At 47.1% G+C, this 18618-nt stretch overlaps 1 protein-coding gene across 1 annotated transcript in view; it reads left to right on the top strand.

Moving 5' to 3' along the window:
* LOC311613212 (protein farnesyltransferase subunit beta) overlaps positions 1-18618 on the top strand; it is a 61024-nt gene that overhangs the window by 29053 nt on the left and 13353 nt on the right. The window contains exons 5-9 of the mRNA XM_084866843.1: positions 4065-4211; positions 4314-4397; positions 9554-9640; positions 13315-13444; positions 16744-16876. Coding sequence (XP_084722969.1) covers positions 4065-4211; positions 4314-4397; positions 9554-9640; positions 13315-13444; positions 16744-16876 — 581 coding nt within the window. The remainder of the gene's footprint in view (positions 1-4064; positions 4212-4313; positions 4398-9553; positions 9641-13314; positions 13445-16743; positions 16877-18618) is intronic.

The following is an 18618-nucleotide window of genomic DNA, read 5'->3' as shown; positions in this document are numbered from 1 at the left end:
CTGAGTTCCCTCTAGTGGACAAAATCACTTTTGTCAGCCGCTGTGACTGCTGATCGAAGCCAGCAAGGTCGTTTTTTTTTCCGGCTGTTGGTGTCAGACCCCTCAGGAGCCATATATTCATCGGAAGGAATTTAGCTTGCCTCTCTTAAGAGATTGTACCTACAAATGTAGCTGTGTTTACCTTAAGTAAGTTAATATTTTGGAACCAGACTAAGGACATTTGCTTTGTTCATGCTTTTAGCACCGAAGGGAGCCACCGCAGGCTTTGTTACGGAAAGCCGCCTTCGCGAAGGGCAGGAACGAAATGAAGGCCGCAGGGCACCACTCACTGACTGTCGAGTTAGGCTTTAAGCTTCCGTAAGATCTAAAGACGTCTTTAACTTGAAAATCAAGTTTTAGGACTCTTTGCTTATAAAATTTTCCCGAAGATTAAATTTTCACGTGTCAGTAAATAAACTCTTTAAACATTTTTTTCCTTTTAATTTTTAAGTATACATATGTTTTGTGTCTTTACCTTTCCGTAAGGACACCTCATTTGTCTTCTGGGCATTTTGCTTTTGGCCAGCAGCACCAGCATCTGGTGGGTGGAGGCCGGGGTTGCTGCTAACCGTCCTCCACAGGACAGTCCCCACCACCGGGAATTACCCAGCCCAACATGTCCTAATGCCAAGGCGGAGAAACCCTGCTGTCCAGTAACCACCTTCAGAGGTGACCACACATCCAAACTGCAGACCCAGAGGCCTGCCGGCTCCACTACGGAGTCAGAGGACCTGCCCCCCTCTCCAGGCAGCCCCTGCCCCAGGGTCACGGGGGGAGCTGCTGCCTCTCACCTGTTCATCGATGCACCAACCAGGGCAGGAGTCTCCTCTCCCTCGTGGTGTGGAGCGGAAGCCGTTTTTCAGCTTCACATCTGAAGGACTTGGCACTAGGAGAAGCTTGATGTCCACTCCTTCCTCTTGCATTTGCAGCTGCTCCCAGGCAGCTCTGCTGGAGGGTGACCGTTCCTCTTTCCAAAGCTATAATCTTTGTGACTTATTCTAGACCTGCCGTTCGTCTGCGGTCACTTACTCCGGTGTTGCAGTTTTTCTTAACTTCTAACCTAGAATCTTGCTGCAAATTAGCTTCCATTTTTGTGTATTGACCAGAAAGCTTGTATAATTACCCTTTATGTTTTTGAGGCATGTGGCTGGGTAGTTGTCTGCTGTGGTTGCCTGTAATATTAAGCCTTTTAATCATTTTTTATATTTAGCCACTTTTACAACTCTCATCTGAAATTCCTTGGAGTTGGAAAATGGAGGCTTGAGTCAGATACAGTTCTGAGGAATAATGCTTTTAACTGGCATTTTTGTTATTGTTCACAGACCCTATCATCTGGTCCTTTTTTTCTTTTCTTTTTTCTTCTATATTTCTAGTCCTTTCCCACCTTATATTTATACATTTTACTCATCCCCCATTCCTGCTGTCCCCTAAATACATATTACTACTTGCACCTAATTTATTTGTTTTTATTCTTATTGGCTTCTGTTGTGTGTGTGTGTGTGTGTGTGTGTGTGTTTTGTTGTTGTTGTTAATCCTCACCCAAGGATATTTTTTCCAATGATTTTTAGAGAGAGTGGAAGGGAGGGATAGCGACAGAGAGAAACATGGATTTGAGAGAGACATGTCAATTGGTTGCCTCCAGCACTCGGGGACTGAACCTGAGACCCTTCAGTCGGAGGGCCGACGCTCTAACCACTGAGCAAACCGGCCAGCGCTGTGTATTCTTTACTAGCTCTCCAGTGATTCTGATACACACATTTTGAGTTTGAAAATCCCCGATCTAGAAGATAGTTTCCCACTTTGTTGGTAATTGGCATGTAATCTGGAGTGAAATGCCTTGCTGATGTGAAACCAAATTGATCCACCAGGTCTTTTAATTGTATGATTAAATGAATGATTTGTGAATAACTGTTTTCCACATAGTGTTAGTGGGTGACCTTCTGGTTTCTAGGATAAGTTTTCTCCCTCTCTTTTGATAAAGTGTCATTTCACATTTTGTTTTTCTGAATGGCTAAGGATTCTGCTGATGACAGCTGGCTGCTTCACGGCCAGGTTGCCAGTTCCTTGAGGGTCAGGCTTGTGGATCAGAATGTTCTGTAATGCGGAAGTGGCTGAGAGTCCAGCAGAGCCCAACCCCTGTGCCCCAGCACAGCCCCGGGGGCAGTCAGACACAGCCCGTCAGCTGATGGGGGTTGGCATGGAGGGATGGCTGAGAGGTGTCTGGTACATTCCGATCCCGGCTCACTCCAGACTTTTCAGGCTGCGGGGTCAGGAGGGTTTGCACTTGGCATGATTCTGTCTTGGGAGCTGGGGAAGGGAACGGTAACTAGGTGACTCTTCTTGTCCTCTTGAATGTGCTGAGTTTTCATAGCAACTCAAACCCTTTGTGACACAGGATACTTTTTATGTGCGAGTGCAGCCAGCCTTTGCTGGGACACGTGTTCATTAGCTATTTGCCCCTGGGAAATGCAACAGAAATTAGGAGTGGTTTGGAAAATATGTTAGGGACAAACTAATTTTCTCTGTGAAAAGCAATTGCTAATCAACGACATGCCTCAAAGCTGCCTTCCTTCTCGGATTATCAACTTCGGCTTCGATCCTTTTGTTCCTTACAGTAAAGTTTTATTGGCAAGTGGAATTTGCTGTGTATTGTTTTTGACCAGGACTCCAATAGTGAGTCAGCCAAATTTCCTATTGCTGTCCCAGCCCAGATAATGGGAGATCTGAAATCAAATACGTTTAGGAAAAGCAACAATAACCTGACTCTCGGTGGAGATGAGCTGGGCTCCACGCGGTCTCTCTGGCAGCCGCTGATGAGAAAGGATGATGTGAACACTCGGGAGGAGGCTGCCTGAGCGCGGGAGCACACGGATCTGCAGTGTGTCCTCTTAATCAGAGGCTCGTCCTCAGAGGAAGCCTGTGACCTCCGCGGAGTCCTGGGGAAACGGCCTGATAACCGGGACTTTCCTGGGGCGCCCCCTTCTGGTGAACCTCAGAGCACCTGGGTCCGATAGGGGCTTTCTGGGTTTCACCTGAAGCAAGAAAGAAACTTCTGGACAAACTGGCGCCAGGTTTGGAGGCAGGAGCTCGACGGCCAGCCCTCACTACACAGCTTCTCTCGGCGAGGGAACCGCAGCCTGTGGGATTAGCGTGAAAACTCTGCAGACCCTACAGGCCGGGGCGCGTTCTGTGGCCCCAGTCAGCGGACACACAGGTTTCCCCCACTGGGACGCATGGTTCTCCTGACCACGGCACAGACTCCACAAAGCTGGTTTCTTGTCAGTGAAGGAATAGCAGTCAGTAGCCCGCTGGGGCTTAGGCGGCAGGGGGGATGAACAGGCATCTCTTTGAATATTTGGGGGGCCTGGGGGGGGGGGAGGTGGAACTCAACTTGGGTGCTTAGTGTGGACAGCAGCCGTGGAGCACCGGCATGAAAGGTGGGAGGGATGTGGCCCGGAAGCTGGCAGTCCCCCCAGCCCCGGGAAGGCTGTTCCTTCCTGTCCAGCCCGTTCTCTTCCTTCGTGAAGAGGCCGGTGCTTAGATGTGAAACTCAGATGGGAGAGCACACCGCGCTGGTGATGGCAGGGGAAGAGTCAGGCCTTTTGCAAGGCGTAACTGTGCTTTGTTTTATTTTATCTTATTCTATTTTATTTTGTAATCCTCACAGAGGACATTTTGAGTGGTGGGGGGAGAGGAACATCCATGTGGGAGAGAAACATCAATTGGCTGCCTTCTGTACGTGCCCTGACCAGGGGCCAAACCCGCAACTCAGGTATTTTTCCCTGATTGGGAGAGAATTGAACCCATAGCCTTTTGGTGCACAGGATGATGCTCAACCGACTGAGCCACACTGGCTGGGAGGGTTTAGCTATTTTAAATATATATATTCAATAAGTAGGAGGAGAGGGTATTTTTGTTTGTTTGTTTGTTTTGTTTTCCTTTTGAAAGGGCATGGATCTGGTAGAATTTGGTGTTTTGAAATGAATGCTCTCTGACTTTGCTTTCCCCTTTGGCTGTGTACCTAGTGTGTGTCATTTCCTGGAGCTGTGTCAAAGCCCAGATGGTGGCTTTGGAGGGGGTCCTGGCCAGTACCCACACCTTGCACCCACATACGCAGCAGTCAACGCACTGTGCATCATTGGCACTGAGGAGGCCTATGACGTCATTAACAGGTACGGCCAAAGCCAGCAGTGATGGGAATGCAGAGGGCTCCCTGCCGGCAGACACTGCACTGACCATTGCCCTCTCCTGCCTCTCTCCCATTCCTTTTGCAGAGAGAAGCTTCTGCAGTATTTGTATTCTCTGAAGCAGCCAGACGGCTCTTTCCTCATGCACGTTGGAGGCGAGGTGGATGTGAGGTGAGTGGGCCTTCTCAGGCTGCTGCATTGGTACGGGTTCCAGAGCTCACCTGCCACGAGAGATGCCAAACCCACGCGCCAACATGGCGAAGCTCTGCATTGTCACAGACGGACACGCAGAATGACGTGTGGGTGACACGGTATCGCAATCACAGATGAAACCGAGGTCCTCAGTGGGACAGTCACTCGACTTCTTTTATGTAAATCTCAAAATAGAAGCAAGACAGAAACAAAATCAACTGCCCTTATTTTAAAAGTTAAAGATACATTGATTTGGTATAAGATGATATACCATAATCCTATCTAATAAAAGAACAATATGCAAATTGACCGTCACTCCAAGACATAAGATGGCCGCTCTCATTTGGGCACACGATGGCTGCCACAAGACAGCCTCCAGGGGAGGGCAGCTGTGGGCAATTAGGGGTGACCAGGCCAGCAGAGGAGGGCAGTTGGAGAGGACCCAGGCCTTCAGAGGAGGGCAGTTGGGGGGAACCAGGACTGCAGGGGAGGGCAGTTGTGGGTGATTGGTCCAGCAGGGAGGGCAGTTAGGAGTGATCAGGCGAGGAGTGGAGGGCAGTTGGGGGGACCAGGCCTCCAGGGGAGAGTAGTTGGGGGGTGGGGACCCAGGCCAGCAGGGAGGGCAGTTAGGGGTGACCAGGCCAGCAGGGGAGGGCAGTTGGGGGCAACCAGGCCTGCAGGAGAGTACAGTTAGGAGCAACCAGACTGGCAGGGAAGGGCAGTTGGGGGGACCAGGCCTCCAGGGGAGAGTAGTTGGGGAATGGGGACCCAGGCCAGCAGGGAGGGCAGTTAGGGGCAATCAGGCCGGCGGGGAGCAGTTAGGCATCTATCAGGCTGGCAGGTGAGTGGCTAGGGGATAAGTCAGGCTGGCAGGCAGAAGTGGTTAGGGGCAATCAGGCAGAGGCAGGCAAGCAGTTGGGAGCCAGCAGTCCTGGATTGTGAGAGGATTGTCTACTGCCCATTTAATTTGTATCCTTTATGGTATCCTTTAGATATCCCAAACGGGTGGTCAGACATCCCTCAAGGGGTCCCAGATTGGAGAGGGTGCAGGCTGGGCTGAGGGGACCCCCTCCACCCTGGGACTCTAGTATATAATAACCATGTAGTCATACAGTCCTTCATCTCTCTGGAATAGGAGGGAGAAAAACGCCCAGAAGGGACTTAGCAAATATTTTGCCATGGGTTTGATGAAATCATGACAGTGTTAAACACTGAGTGAGAACTGCTCCGGGAGGGGCAGAAACCCTTCTGGGCCAGTGGAGTGAAGGGAAATAGGTTTGCCTTAACTGATTAGAACCAATTGGTGCAACATTATTATTTAACTCAGGAATTGTCTGCTGTACCTAGCAAGCAGCTTACTCACCGGGCAGGTGGATTGCTCATAAGCATATAGAGGATTTACTGAGCAAATCATTTCTCAGCGGCAGCGGATCATTGAGATTTCACACCCAAGCCTTATGACTTAGTGTGAGAAATACATTTTTATGAGGTTTCTATTTCAAAGCCATCTTATTGCCTATTTGTAAATATGTTTGCTTCTACACGAGTTGATTAATACTCTGGCTTCACCACTGGCTTGGAAGTAGCTGGGGAGAAAAGAGCAAACCAGCTGTGGAGCATAGACTTCACGCAGATAAAGCGGGCAGCCGGGCCGTGGAGGCTTCAGGAAAGGGTTTTCTTCTCTCTGTCTCCTGTCTGTTCCAACCAACACAGCAGCTTAGGTACCTACCTGGAAAGCTGTTTCTACTCATGACACTTCGGACCCTGAGCGTGTGTTTTCCCTCACATGAAACAGCTCTGACACGGAGGACCCAGAGTTAGGACAGACGCCACAGGTTAAGGGCTCAGCCGCACAAGGCTGCCGCCACTTCAACCGCCAATCACGAGTATTTTGTCCCCGGGTTACCCATACTCTTGCCGTCTAAGGTGACCAGACGTCCTGCTTTTGGTGGGACAGTCCCGATTTTTAACAATTTGTCCTGCATCCAAAAATCTTTTTAACAATTTGTCCCGCGTCCAAAGATTCTTTCCAAAAATTGGGACTTTTTTAAAACGCCACGGGACTCGGGACAAATTGTTAAAAATCGGGACTGTCCCACCAAAAGCGGGACGTCTGGTCACCTTAGTCTTGGCTATGGATTGGGGGTACCCACGATGCCCTCCTTAGATTCAATAATTTGCTAGAATAGCTCACGGAGCTCAGGGAAACACTTGACTATGGATGGCTCCTTATCTAAAGGATACAGATTAACCGCCAGATGAAGGGGTATATCGGGCGATGTCTGGAAGGTTCAGAGCAGGGAGCTTCTGTCCCCATGAAGTTGGGGTGTGCCACCCCCTGGCAGGCACATGATGTGTTCGATCGCCCAGAAGCCTCCCCCAACCCCTACATTGAGGGTTTTTCTGGGGTTCCGTTAGGTAGAACGATTGATGAAGGCATTGGCCAGTGGTGCTTAATCCAGTCTCCAGCCCTTTTCCTCTGAAAGTTCCAACCTTCTCATCACCTAGTTCCTTCCTCCGGCAGCCAGCCCCTTCCTCCAGGAGCCCCCTCGGGTTTGGCTGAGCGGGGCTTGTTATACATCACAGAAGGCTGTCCCATCACACCCGGAACTCAGACTGTGCCAGGGGTGGAAGGAGCTCTGTGCCAGGAACTGGGGAGAAGACCAATAGCTTTCCTGCACCACCGTATCTCAGTATCCTCGTTAAAGAGACACCGAGGCACATCAAACAATGTTAAGAGTTTATTAGAGCAAACATCTATTTGAATTGGGCAGCACCCAATCTAGCAAAACAGAAAGGAGCTCCAGGGAGCTGCACAAAGCGGCAGCTTTTATGGGTGCAAGGGGTCAGGGACACGGAAGGGACGCTGACCAGGCGACTTCTGATTGACTGGTTTAAGATGCCATTTTGGGGAAAGCAGAAATTAAGTTATAGTTTAGCTCCATGGTCAGCAAACTGCGGCTCTCAAGCCACATGCAGCTCTTTGGTCCCTTGAGTGTGGCTCTTCCAAGAAGTTTAAGTTTAAAAAATTTGGCTCTCAAAAGAAATTTCAGTCGTTGTAGTGTTAATATTTGGCTCTGTTGACTAATGAGTTTGCTGACCGCTGGTTTAGTGTAAGTGACTCCATTTGGGGACTCTTACCTTGTTTGTAACACCGTGTAGGCCAAGAAAGCCAATCTAACTATTGAAGAAATGCAATACAGTATTGTGTTGATACTTCTTAAGGAAAAGTTGAAAGATATTTTTTTCCTTCAAAATCACTGCATTTTCATACCTGTTTTGTAGACATTCCAGTCAAATATGCAGTCTTGAAACTTAACTTTCTAAAACTCCCTGCGATTATTAGGCAAAAGCAAGCAAACCCTGGCAAGATGGCTTGGGCATTTTACCCCATACCTAGGAGACAGAGCACCGGGCGTGCTCCAGAAGAAGTTCCGTGTTGCTGAAGCGTAGGGCCCCGTGGAGCAGTTGGGGGCTGGGGGCTGGAAGGGCCGGCGGGTGCAGGTGAGGGGCCCTGAAGTCTTCCGAAGCCTGGAGTTTCTTTTAAGGGCAGTGGGAAGCCACTGACACCTTGTCAGTAGGGAGCGATGTGATCCTTCCGTTATTAGTTCCCCAGGTGTAACGAACAGGCTGTAGTATTTTAGCAAAAAGCCTTCTGGTTTCAGGACTGGAGGGAGGAAGAGCGGAGAGGAGACTGATCCAGGTAAAAGTGTCTTGGGCTTGGGTGGTAGCGGCGTGGATGGAGAGCAGTGGGCAAATTTGAGAGATGTGATGGCTGGATGGGTGGAGGGAGAGAGGGAGAAAAGGCATCAAGAAGATGTATTTTGCTCCCTCCCTGTCTCCACATGAAGCCAGGACCAGCTAGTAGCTCCTGGCATCCCCTCTCGGTTCTTCCATTTGGGAGAGGCAGGCTCCGATTCTGGCTGCCTCCGCAGTCACATTAGGATTCAAGAGCAAATGCCCCGGAACCCCTGGGAGAGGCTCGAGGCCTGGAGGAAATTAGATCAGACCTTCCAAGTCAGCCCTTGGTAGACGATAACGTTTGGCACGTAGGACCCAAGAGCTTCTGGTGCCTGCTGGCATAGCTCGGCCTCTGTGTGCCTTTGGCGGCGTGAGCAGGCTGATAAAAATGCTTGCAGGGTAATCATGCTTGCAGCTTCTGCAGAGATCTCCTTGCAATACCTCAGTTATTGCAAATAATATGGAGACTAGGCCCTTCCCATTCCTCGCTGCTGTCCTTCCTTAGGAGGCCTTGGGAAAAGGGCTTGCAAGCAGAATTAGAGTTTTGGTTCTCAACACCAAATGGAGTGGAGATGCTGGCTATTTGCAAAGACAGTAGGAGAGAAGGACAGACAGTTTGTAGACATGTTTCATAATAGAGGGCGAAACTGGAGTAAATATGTCTCGAGGAGAATTGGGGCTGGCGGAATTACTCCAAATAAAGCAGGATAACATAAAAAAAAAAAATTAGAAGGCGTGCTCTTTCCTTTTGATTTAGAAGTGTGTGTGCATGTGTGTGTATGTGCTGGTTGGTGCTTGAAACCAAAGGTTTATGTGTCTTTTTTTTCTTCGTCTGGAGGCCCAAGGAATGTATCTGAGTGGGCCCATCCATTCCTCTCTAATCTAAGCAGCCATCAAGGTCTGGTGGCCTGCATTGCAATGTGTTCATTGCAGAAAAAAAAATTCAATTCAGCTTTCACGTGCCCATCATTAAAAAGTAGAAAATATTCCGCCACAAACAGATGGAAATCCTGGATCTAAAACAATACTGACATCTGAGAGAGTGAGCATATCAGGAATGCCTGAATGACACCAGGGAATTTTGGAGCAAAATTCACTTTTGACATGCGTTGAGATGGCTGTTATTTCCTGTGATGTCGAGTTGACCATGTGGAGGTCGGGAGAATAGAATGTCATGTTCTTTCCCTGGAGCCATGCTGTGAGCAACTCTATCCAAACAGAATGTCAAACCTCTCAGCTGGAGGCCCAGGAGGACTGACCCTGTGCCAAGGGTGAGGACAGGAGGTGATTACAGCTTACGAGGCAAAGGGAACAGTCTGCCCAGGGAGTTCAGGGAGCCTTAGTTAGGCGCTCCCACAAAGCCTAACGCACCCCCTCTATTTCTGTCCTTGCAGAAGTGCGTACTGTGCCGCCTCCGTAGCTTCCCTGACCAACATCATCACTCCAGACCTTTTTGCGGGCACTGCTGAATGGATAGCAAGGTGAGAGAGGCTGGGATTTGTCCTGGCCTCATAGAGAGCAGGTGGCCAAAGGACTTCTGAAAAAATAAAGGCAATGAAAAAAGACCGGACGGAAAAGTAAAATGACAGGAGATCATTAGGGTTGTAGCATTATGCGTTTTAAAATTACTTTAAAAGTTTTCTTTTCCACCAAATTTCTTTGATGTTGTATTCCAGTTTAGATCGGCAAAGATCAAAAACTTGGTTAGACAGTAGTGGTGGGAGTTCAAATGGATTAATCCAGTTTGGAGAGCAATTTGATGGTACCTCAAGGTAGCCCTTGCTGATGACCCAGTGGTTCCACTCCTGAAGAAACTCTCACTCAGATGCATGAAAGAGGCAAACATAGCTCTTGTTTACAACAGCAAGAAGCTGGAAACAAGTTAAATGGTCGTAAGTACGAGATGGAGAAGTAATTTTTGTACAGGCACATTGGAATATGATATAGCCGTTAACATGAATGAATGAGAGCTGCATGCATCAATATGGACAAATCTCAAAAACAGTGTAGAGTAAAAAAAGGGGAGGATGTTAAAATATGCCAATCAGGACATTTACTTAGAATTTTAAAATATGCAAAAACAGTTCCACATTGTTAATAATGTACAAGCATGCATGGGAGCCCTGGCCGGTGTGGCTCAGTTGGTTGGGTGTCATTCCGCGCTGTGCATTGAAAAGTTGCCAGTTTGATCCCCAGTCAGGGCACATATTTGGATTGAGGGCTCCATCCTGGATAGGGGGCATGCAGGAGGCAGCTGATCAAAATTTCGCTCTCATATTGATGTTCCTCTCTCCCTCCCCCTTCCTCTCTCTCTAAAAAAATAAATTTAAAAATCCTTTTTAAAAGTTATTTTTTAAAAACCCACATGCATGGGAGACTTAAGCAGCAAATTTAGGATGGTGGTTACATCTGTGGAAAGAGTAAAGGAAATGAGGTCAGGGGAGGCCTACACATCTCCACGGAAGACTTCAACTGTATCTAATGGTTTGTTTCTTTAAAACAGTTTTAAAAAAACCCTGAAATGTACATGGGTAAATTAAAGGTAGGTATTAGATACATGTATGTTCCATATACTATTTCCTATACTTTCTTGAGTGCTTCAAATATTTCATCATTAAAAAATAAAAAACAAACCCTAGCTGGTTTGGCGCAGTGGATAGAGTGTCGGCCTGTGGACTGAAGAGTCCCGGTTGATCCTGATCAAGGGTACATGCCTAGGTTATAGGGGGCGTGCAGGAGGCGCTGATCAATGATTCTCTCTCATCATTGATGTTTCTATCTCTTTCTCCCTCTCTGAAATCAATAAAAATACAGTATATTTAAGAAAAAGAAAACAAAAGATATAGTAGATATATATATATATATATATATATATATATATATTATAGGAAGATATCAAAACTGTATGTTTTTTTAATATTTCAATTTTTATCAAAGTAATACTTAGTACTATGAAAATATAATTTACAGCCAAACCAGATGATATACTATTTATTTTTTAATAATTTTTATTTTCATTACTTTTTTTTAAAAAAATGTATGTATTATGAATTCATTCCCCCAAATTACTCTCAATACAGTCAAGCACTTCAGATAATGTATTCATTCCCGTGTGTGTGTGTGTGTGTGTGTGTGTGTGTGCATGTGTGTATTTTAGTTATCCCACCTGGAGCCCTCTGTTCTGCTTCTATCCGGACAGATTGCTCTCAGCTTGCGCACAGCAGGCATCCATCCACCAGCTTCCTTTCAGCATGAAATTCACTTCACTCCTCTCCTTTTTCAAAGCCCTATCCTCCTTTCCCTTGGTTTACTAACTCATGTTAACGAAGCACATACTCCAATAAATCTTCCAAAAGAGCAATTGGTGATACATTTTTTAAAAGTTTCAAATTAAATTGATTGGGGTGACATTGGTTATGGTGATACATTTTTATGAGACCAACGCGCTACCTACTGCGCTAACGAGGCACCTATGGTGATACATTTTTAAAAATATATATTTTTATTGATTTTAGAGAGGAAGGGAAGGGGAGAGATAGAAACATCAATGATGAGATCGAATCATTGATTGGCTGCCTCCTGCACTGGGGATCTAGCCTGTAACCAGGGCATGTGCCCTGACCGGGATTCAAACCGTGACCTCCTGATTCATAGGCTGATGCTCAACCACTGAGCCACACCAGCTAGGTAGTGATACATGTTGTAAGATTTTACATATATCTATTTTAGTCTCACATTTGATTAGTAGTTTATTTGGTTAGAGATTTCTAAATTGGAAATTATAAATTATATTCCTTCAGAATTTTAAAGTATTGTTCCATTATCTTCTGGCTCCCAGTATCATTGTTAAAAAGGTTGATAATAATAATAGCCAACATTTACTGAGGGTTTGGTATATAATACTCAGTAGTGGGGTAGTTTAGGGATTGAGAGTATAGGCTTTTGAGTTAGAGTGGCTGGATTTGGTTATTTTTATTATTTTTTTGCTCAGTGGAAATTTTTTAATTCATTACAAGTATATTTTTCTTCACTTCACTGAAATAAATATATAATACCTGCTTTAAAATCATTCTCTGGTAATTTTAATATCAGGGTATATTTGAGTTAGTCTGTCACATTTTCCTGATTCCACATGTCAAGTACTTCTATAGCCTTTGAAATGACTGTGTAGTATTCTGTTGTACAGATACACAAGGATTTATAAAAGGAGTCCCTTACTGTTGAGTTTCTATGTAAATATATAATATAGTAAAAATTCTTATAATCTGATCTTTGGAAACACTCCTATTTTATAGGATTAATTACTAGAAATGACCCTATATTTCTGGGCCAAAGATTATGCACGTTTTAATGCCTAGAAAATATACTCTTAATAGTCTAACCTTAAATTATAATAATAGTAATAATAATAAACAAGTAATTTGAATACATAAGAAACTATAAATTAATAAATAAGTTATTATGGCCCTAACTGTTTTTGGCTCAGTGACTAGAGTGTCAACCTGTGGACCAAAGGGTCTTGGGTTCTATTCCGGTCAATGGCATGTATCTTGGTTGCAAGGTCCTCCACAGCCCAGGCCCTGGTTGGGGCTCATGCAGGAGACAACCAATCGGTGTGTTTCCCTCAGATCGATATTTCTCTCTGTCTTTCCCTCTCTCTTCCACTCTCCCTAAAAATCAATGGGAAAATATCCTTGAGTGAGGATTTAAAAAAATAAAAATAAAAACAATAAAAAGAAAAAAATAACTTGTTTTGAATAGTTATAAAGGCATACACGTTTACTATAGGAACTCTTGAAAATACAGAAAAGTAGGAAAAATGTTAGCAATAGACCTGTACTAAAAGATAGCCATTAGAATTAGCAATTATTTTTTTATTTTATAACGTTTTTCCAAAAAAGTAATGCTTTGAGGTGCTGTGTTTGTTACATAAGTAGACTATTTCTGAGTTTCCTTTTTTTTGGTGCTGGTACGGGGAGGCATTTCCAAAAGTTAATTAGGTGACATCTTTCTATTCATAGTTGTGGTTTATGCCTCAATGTGAGCGAACACATTCTTTGCCTCCCGGGGTCCTACATGTGTGCCCATCCACTCAGCTCGGCCTCTCATTGGTTGACACTGACTCCCTAATCTCCCTTTCTCGATCTTCTCCCAGGTGTCAGAACTGGGAAGGTGGCATTGGTGGGGTGCCAGGTATGGAAGCTCACGGAGGCTACACATTCTGTGGCCTGGCCGCCCTGGTCATCCTCAAGAAGGAACGTTCCTTAAACTTGAAGAACTTATTGGTAAGTGTCTGCGGATCCATCTTCCTCGCAGGCCCCCAGGCCCCAGTGATGTGACCACTCAGACAGGCTTGTGGGAAGGTCTGGCTCTGGGGGGGCGGATCGCTCCTGCCTTGAGCTCATGAGCCAGAAGTGCTGCAAAGCAAGATGTCAAATTCAATGCCCAAGGGCCGCATGCCTCGGTTATTGGGCCCTTTGAGTTTGACCTGCTTGCTGTAAAGCTTTAGAGAGAGTTGTTAGAGCACTCAGGCTGCTCTGAGGAAGTGGAAGGAGTGGACACTGCTCTCCATTTCAGCTCCCTTCTGCCTGCCCGCCCGTTTCCTGCTCTGAACTTTCTACAAGGTGTGTTAGGCCAACCCCAGCGTTTTCTTGAGTCCCTCAGACATCTGGGATGAGCCAGAGTACCTTCCCCCAAGACTTCCAAGAAAAAACGTAGCTCCAGTCTCTTAAAATGAGGGGTTATCATGTGTCTTATTTAGAATATCCCAAGAGAAGAGTTTATGTGAAGTTTTGAGGCATCTTGAAGCCAAGCTTTTATTACCTATGATGCTATGTGCACACTCAGGAACCAAATTTAAATTTGCTGGGCAGAGCTGGGTAATTGCCTTGAGTAGGCGGCCCACACTTTTATATCTCGACTCCAGGCTCCTGACCAATACTCAGAATGAACTCAGAAAACGGTCAGCTTGAAGGAGCCGCTAGGTTATGGAGATGTCTGTGGGAAGCGTTTACTCTCTGGTCATGACCTTACAGCAAACCGCTGCCATTGACAGTCATCTTTTCTCCCAAGTTCATACGTCAGGCTCCTATCATGGGACCCATCGAGAGCTTCCTAGAGACTCTCGGTTATACTCTGTAGGGATATGACCAGCAGTGTATTGTCTTCCTCCTTAGGGACCTCCCAAAGCATACTCTTCGAAGGCTGTTAAAGGCTTGAAGGTTCATATTGAAATGGCCAACTTTTTAAAAAATATATATTTTATTATTTATTTATTTATTTATTTATTTATTTATTTATTTTTACAGAGAAAAGGGAAGAGGGATAAAGAGTTAGAAACGTCGATGAGAGAGAAATATCAATCAGCTGCCTCCTGCACACCTCCTACTAGGGATGTGCCCACAACCAAGGTACATGCCCTTGACTGGAATCGAACCTGGGACCATTCCGCAGGCCGACGCTCTATCCACTGAGCCAAACCAGTTAGGGCTGAAATGGCCAACTTTGTGCGTTGACTCTGAAATACACTAAAATCTGATTACTAACAGCACATGAAATGTATAACTTTCATTTCTCTCCCAGGTGGAACTTTATTTCTCTCCCAGGCAGAAATAAAGAATATAATTAGCAAATGCCTCAGTTACAAATATTCTAAATTTGGACCCTGTCTCTACTACTTCCTAGTGGCCTTGGGAAACTTGTCTAATCTGTTTCAGCTTCAACTCTCCTCCCCCGTCTCTATAAGGTAGAGATGATAGTTCCTTGAGGGTTAAAGGAGTGAACATATATAAACAGCCTGGCACTTCGTAGGTGCTCATTAGATATTAGTGTCCTTCTTACAAACTACCTCCTCCCCTCCATTTGCTTTGGGAGGACGAAGCCCTATATCCGAAGGATTTTATATAGTCAGTAGAATGAACCCGTGGGCTTAGACCCTGGAAAACATTTTAGTCTGGCTTAAAAACACTTCATCTGTGGGGTAAGTAAAATGAAGAATAATAGACTTCCCATGATGGTGCCAGTTCTCTTCTTCATCCAATGGTATCATCCCTAAGGCACGGTTCATTTAAGACAACTGGGGATATACTGGTGTCTACATCTGCAGTGCAATTTACTTATTTATTTGTTTGGTCTTCCTTTTAAGAACTTGGGGTTGTGGCTTTCTGAGTGGGTGTTGCCTTAAACAGGGATATCATCTAAACTCTACAACCATTAACTTAAAGGAGGACTGGAATTGCTGCCCCCCCCCCCCCCCCCAAACACACACACACACACACACACACACACACTTTCCTGCAAGCTTTCTGTGTGGCTACTTTCAGGAACTCAGCCTAGTAAGAATCTAGGTGCAGGGAAATACCCTACTCGGTGCTGGTCAGTTACCATGGCAGCTGTGGAAGCCCGCTGCTGGTGGCTGCAACTGGCTGGCAGGGCGGGGCGGGAAATGGAAATGCCATTATCTGCTCAGCCAGTTGGTTCTGCTCATTCCGAGGGGCCCAACCTGTGACTATCTTGATCTTAGTAGTGGAGTGTGTTTAGAGAGCGTGGAGATAAGCGAGGAATGGTAATATCATGTGACCATGGAGTGACATCCAGAGCCATTTTACAGGTCCAAAGTAAAAGATTTTCTTCCATCAGTCAGCCAAGTTCCCTGGAGAGAGGCTAGACTGGACACAGCCATGATCAGCCATAAGAGCCATAATCGGTCGTTGGGACTAGTGGCTTCTGCTTCCATTCTTGTGAGCGACTTGCTTAGAGATCTGGGATGAACTTCCTCAGGAGCCAAGTAAAAGTCAGAAACAGTTTGAGGTCATCGGACGGGATGTAGCACAAAATCCCACTTATCTGCTTTTAATAAACTTCCCTGAGCAGGGGACACGATTAGAAATGAGTTGATTAGACATGAGTTTCCGGTGGTCTCGCCTTCAGGGTCCTAGCGAAGCCCCGTTTATTAAGAGACATTTGCAGCAGAAACCGGTTTGGCTCAGTGGATAGAGCGTCAGCCTGCGGACTGAAAGGTCCCGGGTTCGATTTTGGTCAAGGGCATGTACCCTGGTTGCGGGCACATCCCCAGTAGGGGGTGTACAAGAGGCAGCTGATCGATGATTCTTTCTCATCGATGTTTCTAACTCTCTATCCCTCTCTCTTCCTCTCTTTAAAAAAATAAATTAAATAAATTAAAAAGAGAGAGAGAGAAAGAGAGAGAGAGAGAGAGAGAGAGAGAGAGAGAGAGAGAGAGAGAGAGAGAGAGAGAGAGAGACATTTGCAGATCTCCTTACAAGCCAGCGTGGCCTTTTCAGCCTCTCGGCACCAGAACCCATTTGACCCTGGGAAAAGGCGGCTAATTGTGTTAGGTTGGAGCAGAGATCCATGCTGGCTGCCTCGAAAGGGTGGGCTTAAACGCTCCCCTTGAGGTCTGAGGTCTGAGGGGAAAGAGGTAAGAAGCCCAAGCATCAGAGCTGTGAGCACCAGGAAGCTAAGAGACGGGAGCCCTCCCTCCCTGACAGGCCCCTGGAGCTGGTCTTGCTGGCCCTTGCGTCTCCTGTAGCTGACAGCCGCCTCTCCCTCTTTGTCTCTTCCTCAGCAATGGGTGACGAGCCGGCAGATGCGGTTTGAAGGTGGGTTTCAGGGCCGCTGCAACAAGCTGGTGGACGGCTGCTACTCCTTCTGGCAGGCTGGGCTGCTGCCCCTCCTGCACCGCGCGCTGCACGCCCAAGGTGAGCGAGCTGCTGGGAGGGCGAGGTGGGGTCCCGGGCTGCACACCGAGCCGCAGAGCCAGTGTGCATTTCCACGGGGTTGAAATAACTCTGTCTGTCCCGGATTTTGAGTTCCCAGTCTGGGGCCTCCCCTCAAGCATGCACGTGCAGACTTGGGTAGGACTTAGTGGTTAGGGGGTCATGGCTGCTTCACACCGGCTGTGACTAGAGGAGGCGGGCGCCTGTCCTGGCTCCAAGGTGACGGCCCCCTCCGCTGGGTGTGAAGCCACCGTCTCCAGTGCAGTGCTCTGTACCGGTCACATCAGAATCGAAAACCCACGCTGCTCCCATGGCAAGTGCATACAGGGGCAGAGAGCCAGAGCACACAGAGAAAGACCCGCCCCACCGTGTGTCTGGCTGCATCCTTGCCACCTCAGACACGTGTTTAAAATGTTGAAGAGCCTGGCAGGTGTGGCTCAATGGTTGAGTGTTGACCTAGGATCCAGGAGGTCACGGTTCAATTCCAGGTCAGGGCACATGCCTGGGGGGTGGGCTCCATCCTCAGTCGGGGACGTGCAGGAGGCAGTCGATCCATGATTCTCATCATTGATGTTTCTGTCTCTCCCTCTTCTTTCCTCTCTGAAATAATAATAATAATAATAATAATAATAATAATAATAATAATAAATAGTTAAAAAAATGAAACGTTTTGGAGAATCCGGCACCGCTGGAGTGGAGGGACCCGTGTTCCTCTGTGGCATCTCCCATGGGAGCGCAGAACCGAAGCAGTCAGACAGCAAGCAAAGCCTCTGTGAGCCTCCCCTGATTGCCTCCTGAAATCTCAGGCCGCCCGCTGACTCCTGAGTGATCTTCCGGATTATTCTGTGGGAGATCAGGATGTCCCCGAGGAAGCAGAGGGAGAGGGGAGGCGTGGCTCTCTGTGGGTGCCGATCTGTTCTTGGAGGGAGGTCCCTCGGCCCAGGGGAAGCTTTTCTTTGGACTTTGTGGTTGGGCAATCCATTGCTCAACTGTAGAAGATGAGATTCTTTCCTACCGCCCACCCCCACCCCCACCCCAAACGTGAGCACACACACACATTTCCTCCGTGTTTGGCTGTTCTTTCAGAGCCCCTTTCTTTAGTTTCTTAGTTTCATTTGAGTCATGGCACTTTTAGAGACTGAGTTGAAGTAAACAGAGCCTCTGTCCTGTTCCCTATTCTCTCTGTCTCCGTCTGTCCTGAGATGCTTGGCCTGAGGCCCCTGGGTTTCCGGCCTCAGGGCACTAAGACCAACCAATCCCCTGATTCTGGCCTGACCACTACAGTGTGCGTGTGTGTGTGTGTGTGTGTGTGTGTGTGTGTGTCTCTCTGTGTGTGTGTGTGTGTGTGTGTGTCTGTGTGTGTGTGTGTGTGTATGAGGGGGAGTGGTCAGACATTCGCCTCGAGTCCAGAAATAGCATGGGGTTTTAGTGAACTCTTTATTGGAACTGGTGAGACCGAGCCCCTGGAAAAACCGGCAGCTGTGCCCAAGCCTGTCCCTGGCAGGGGTAAGATGCAGTCGCCCTGCAGGTGCCAGGAAAATGCGGGGAGAGCTGTCACAGGAGCACCACGTGCCAAAGTCTTCAAGGGGGGCCCCGGGTGACATTTTGTTTATTGTGGCACACGCTCTGGAGGCCTCGTCCCATCCAAAGCTTTGCCGTGGGAAGGTGGCCGGCGAAGCCCGGCGCTCCCAGCTTTCCTCACGCCCGGGAGGAGGCCCGTGCTG

This window comes from Pipistrellus hanaki, assembly GCF_964339955.1.
Source record: "Pipistrellus hanaki genome assembly, chromosome: 1".
NCBI lineage: Eukaryota > Metazoa > Chordata > Mammalia > Chiroptera > Vespertilionidae > Pipistrellus > Pipistrellus hanaki.
The sequence above is the reverse complement of the archived record's forward strand: the minus strand, read 5'-3'. Positions and strand labels throughout refer to the sequence as shown.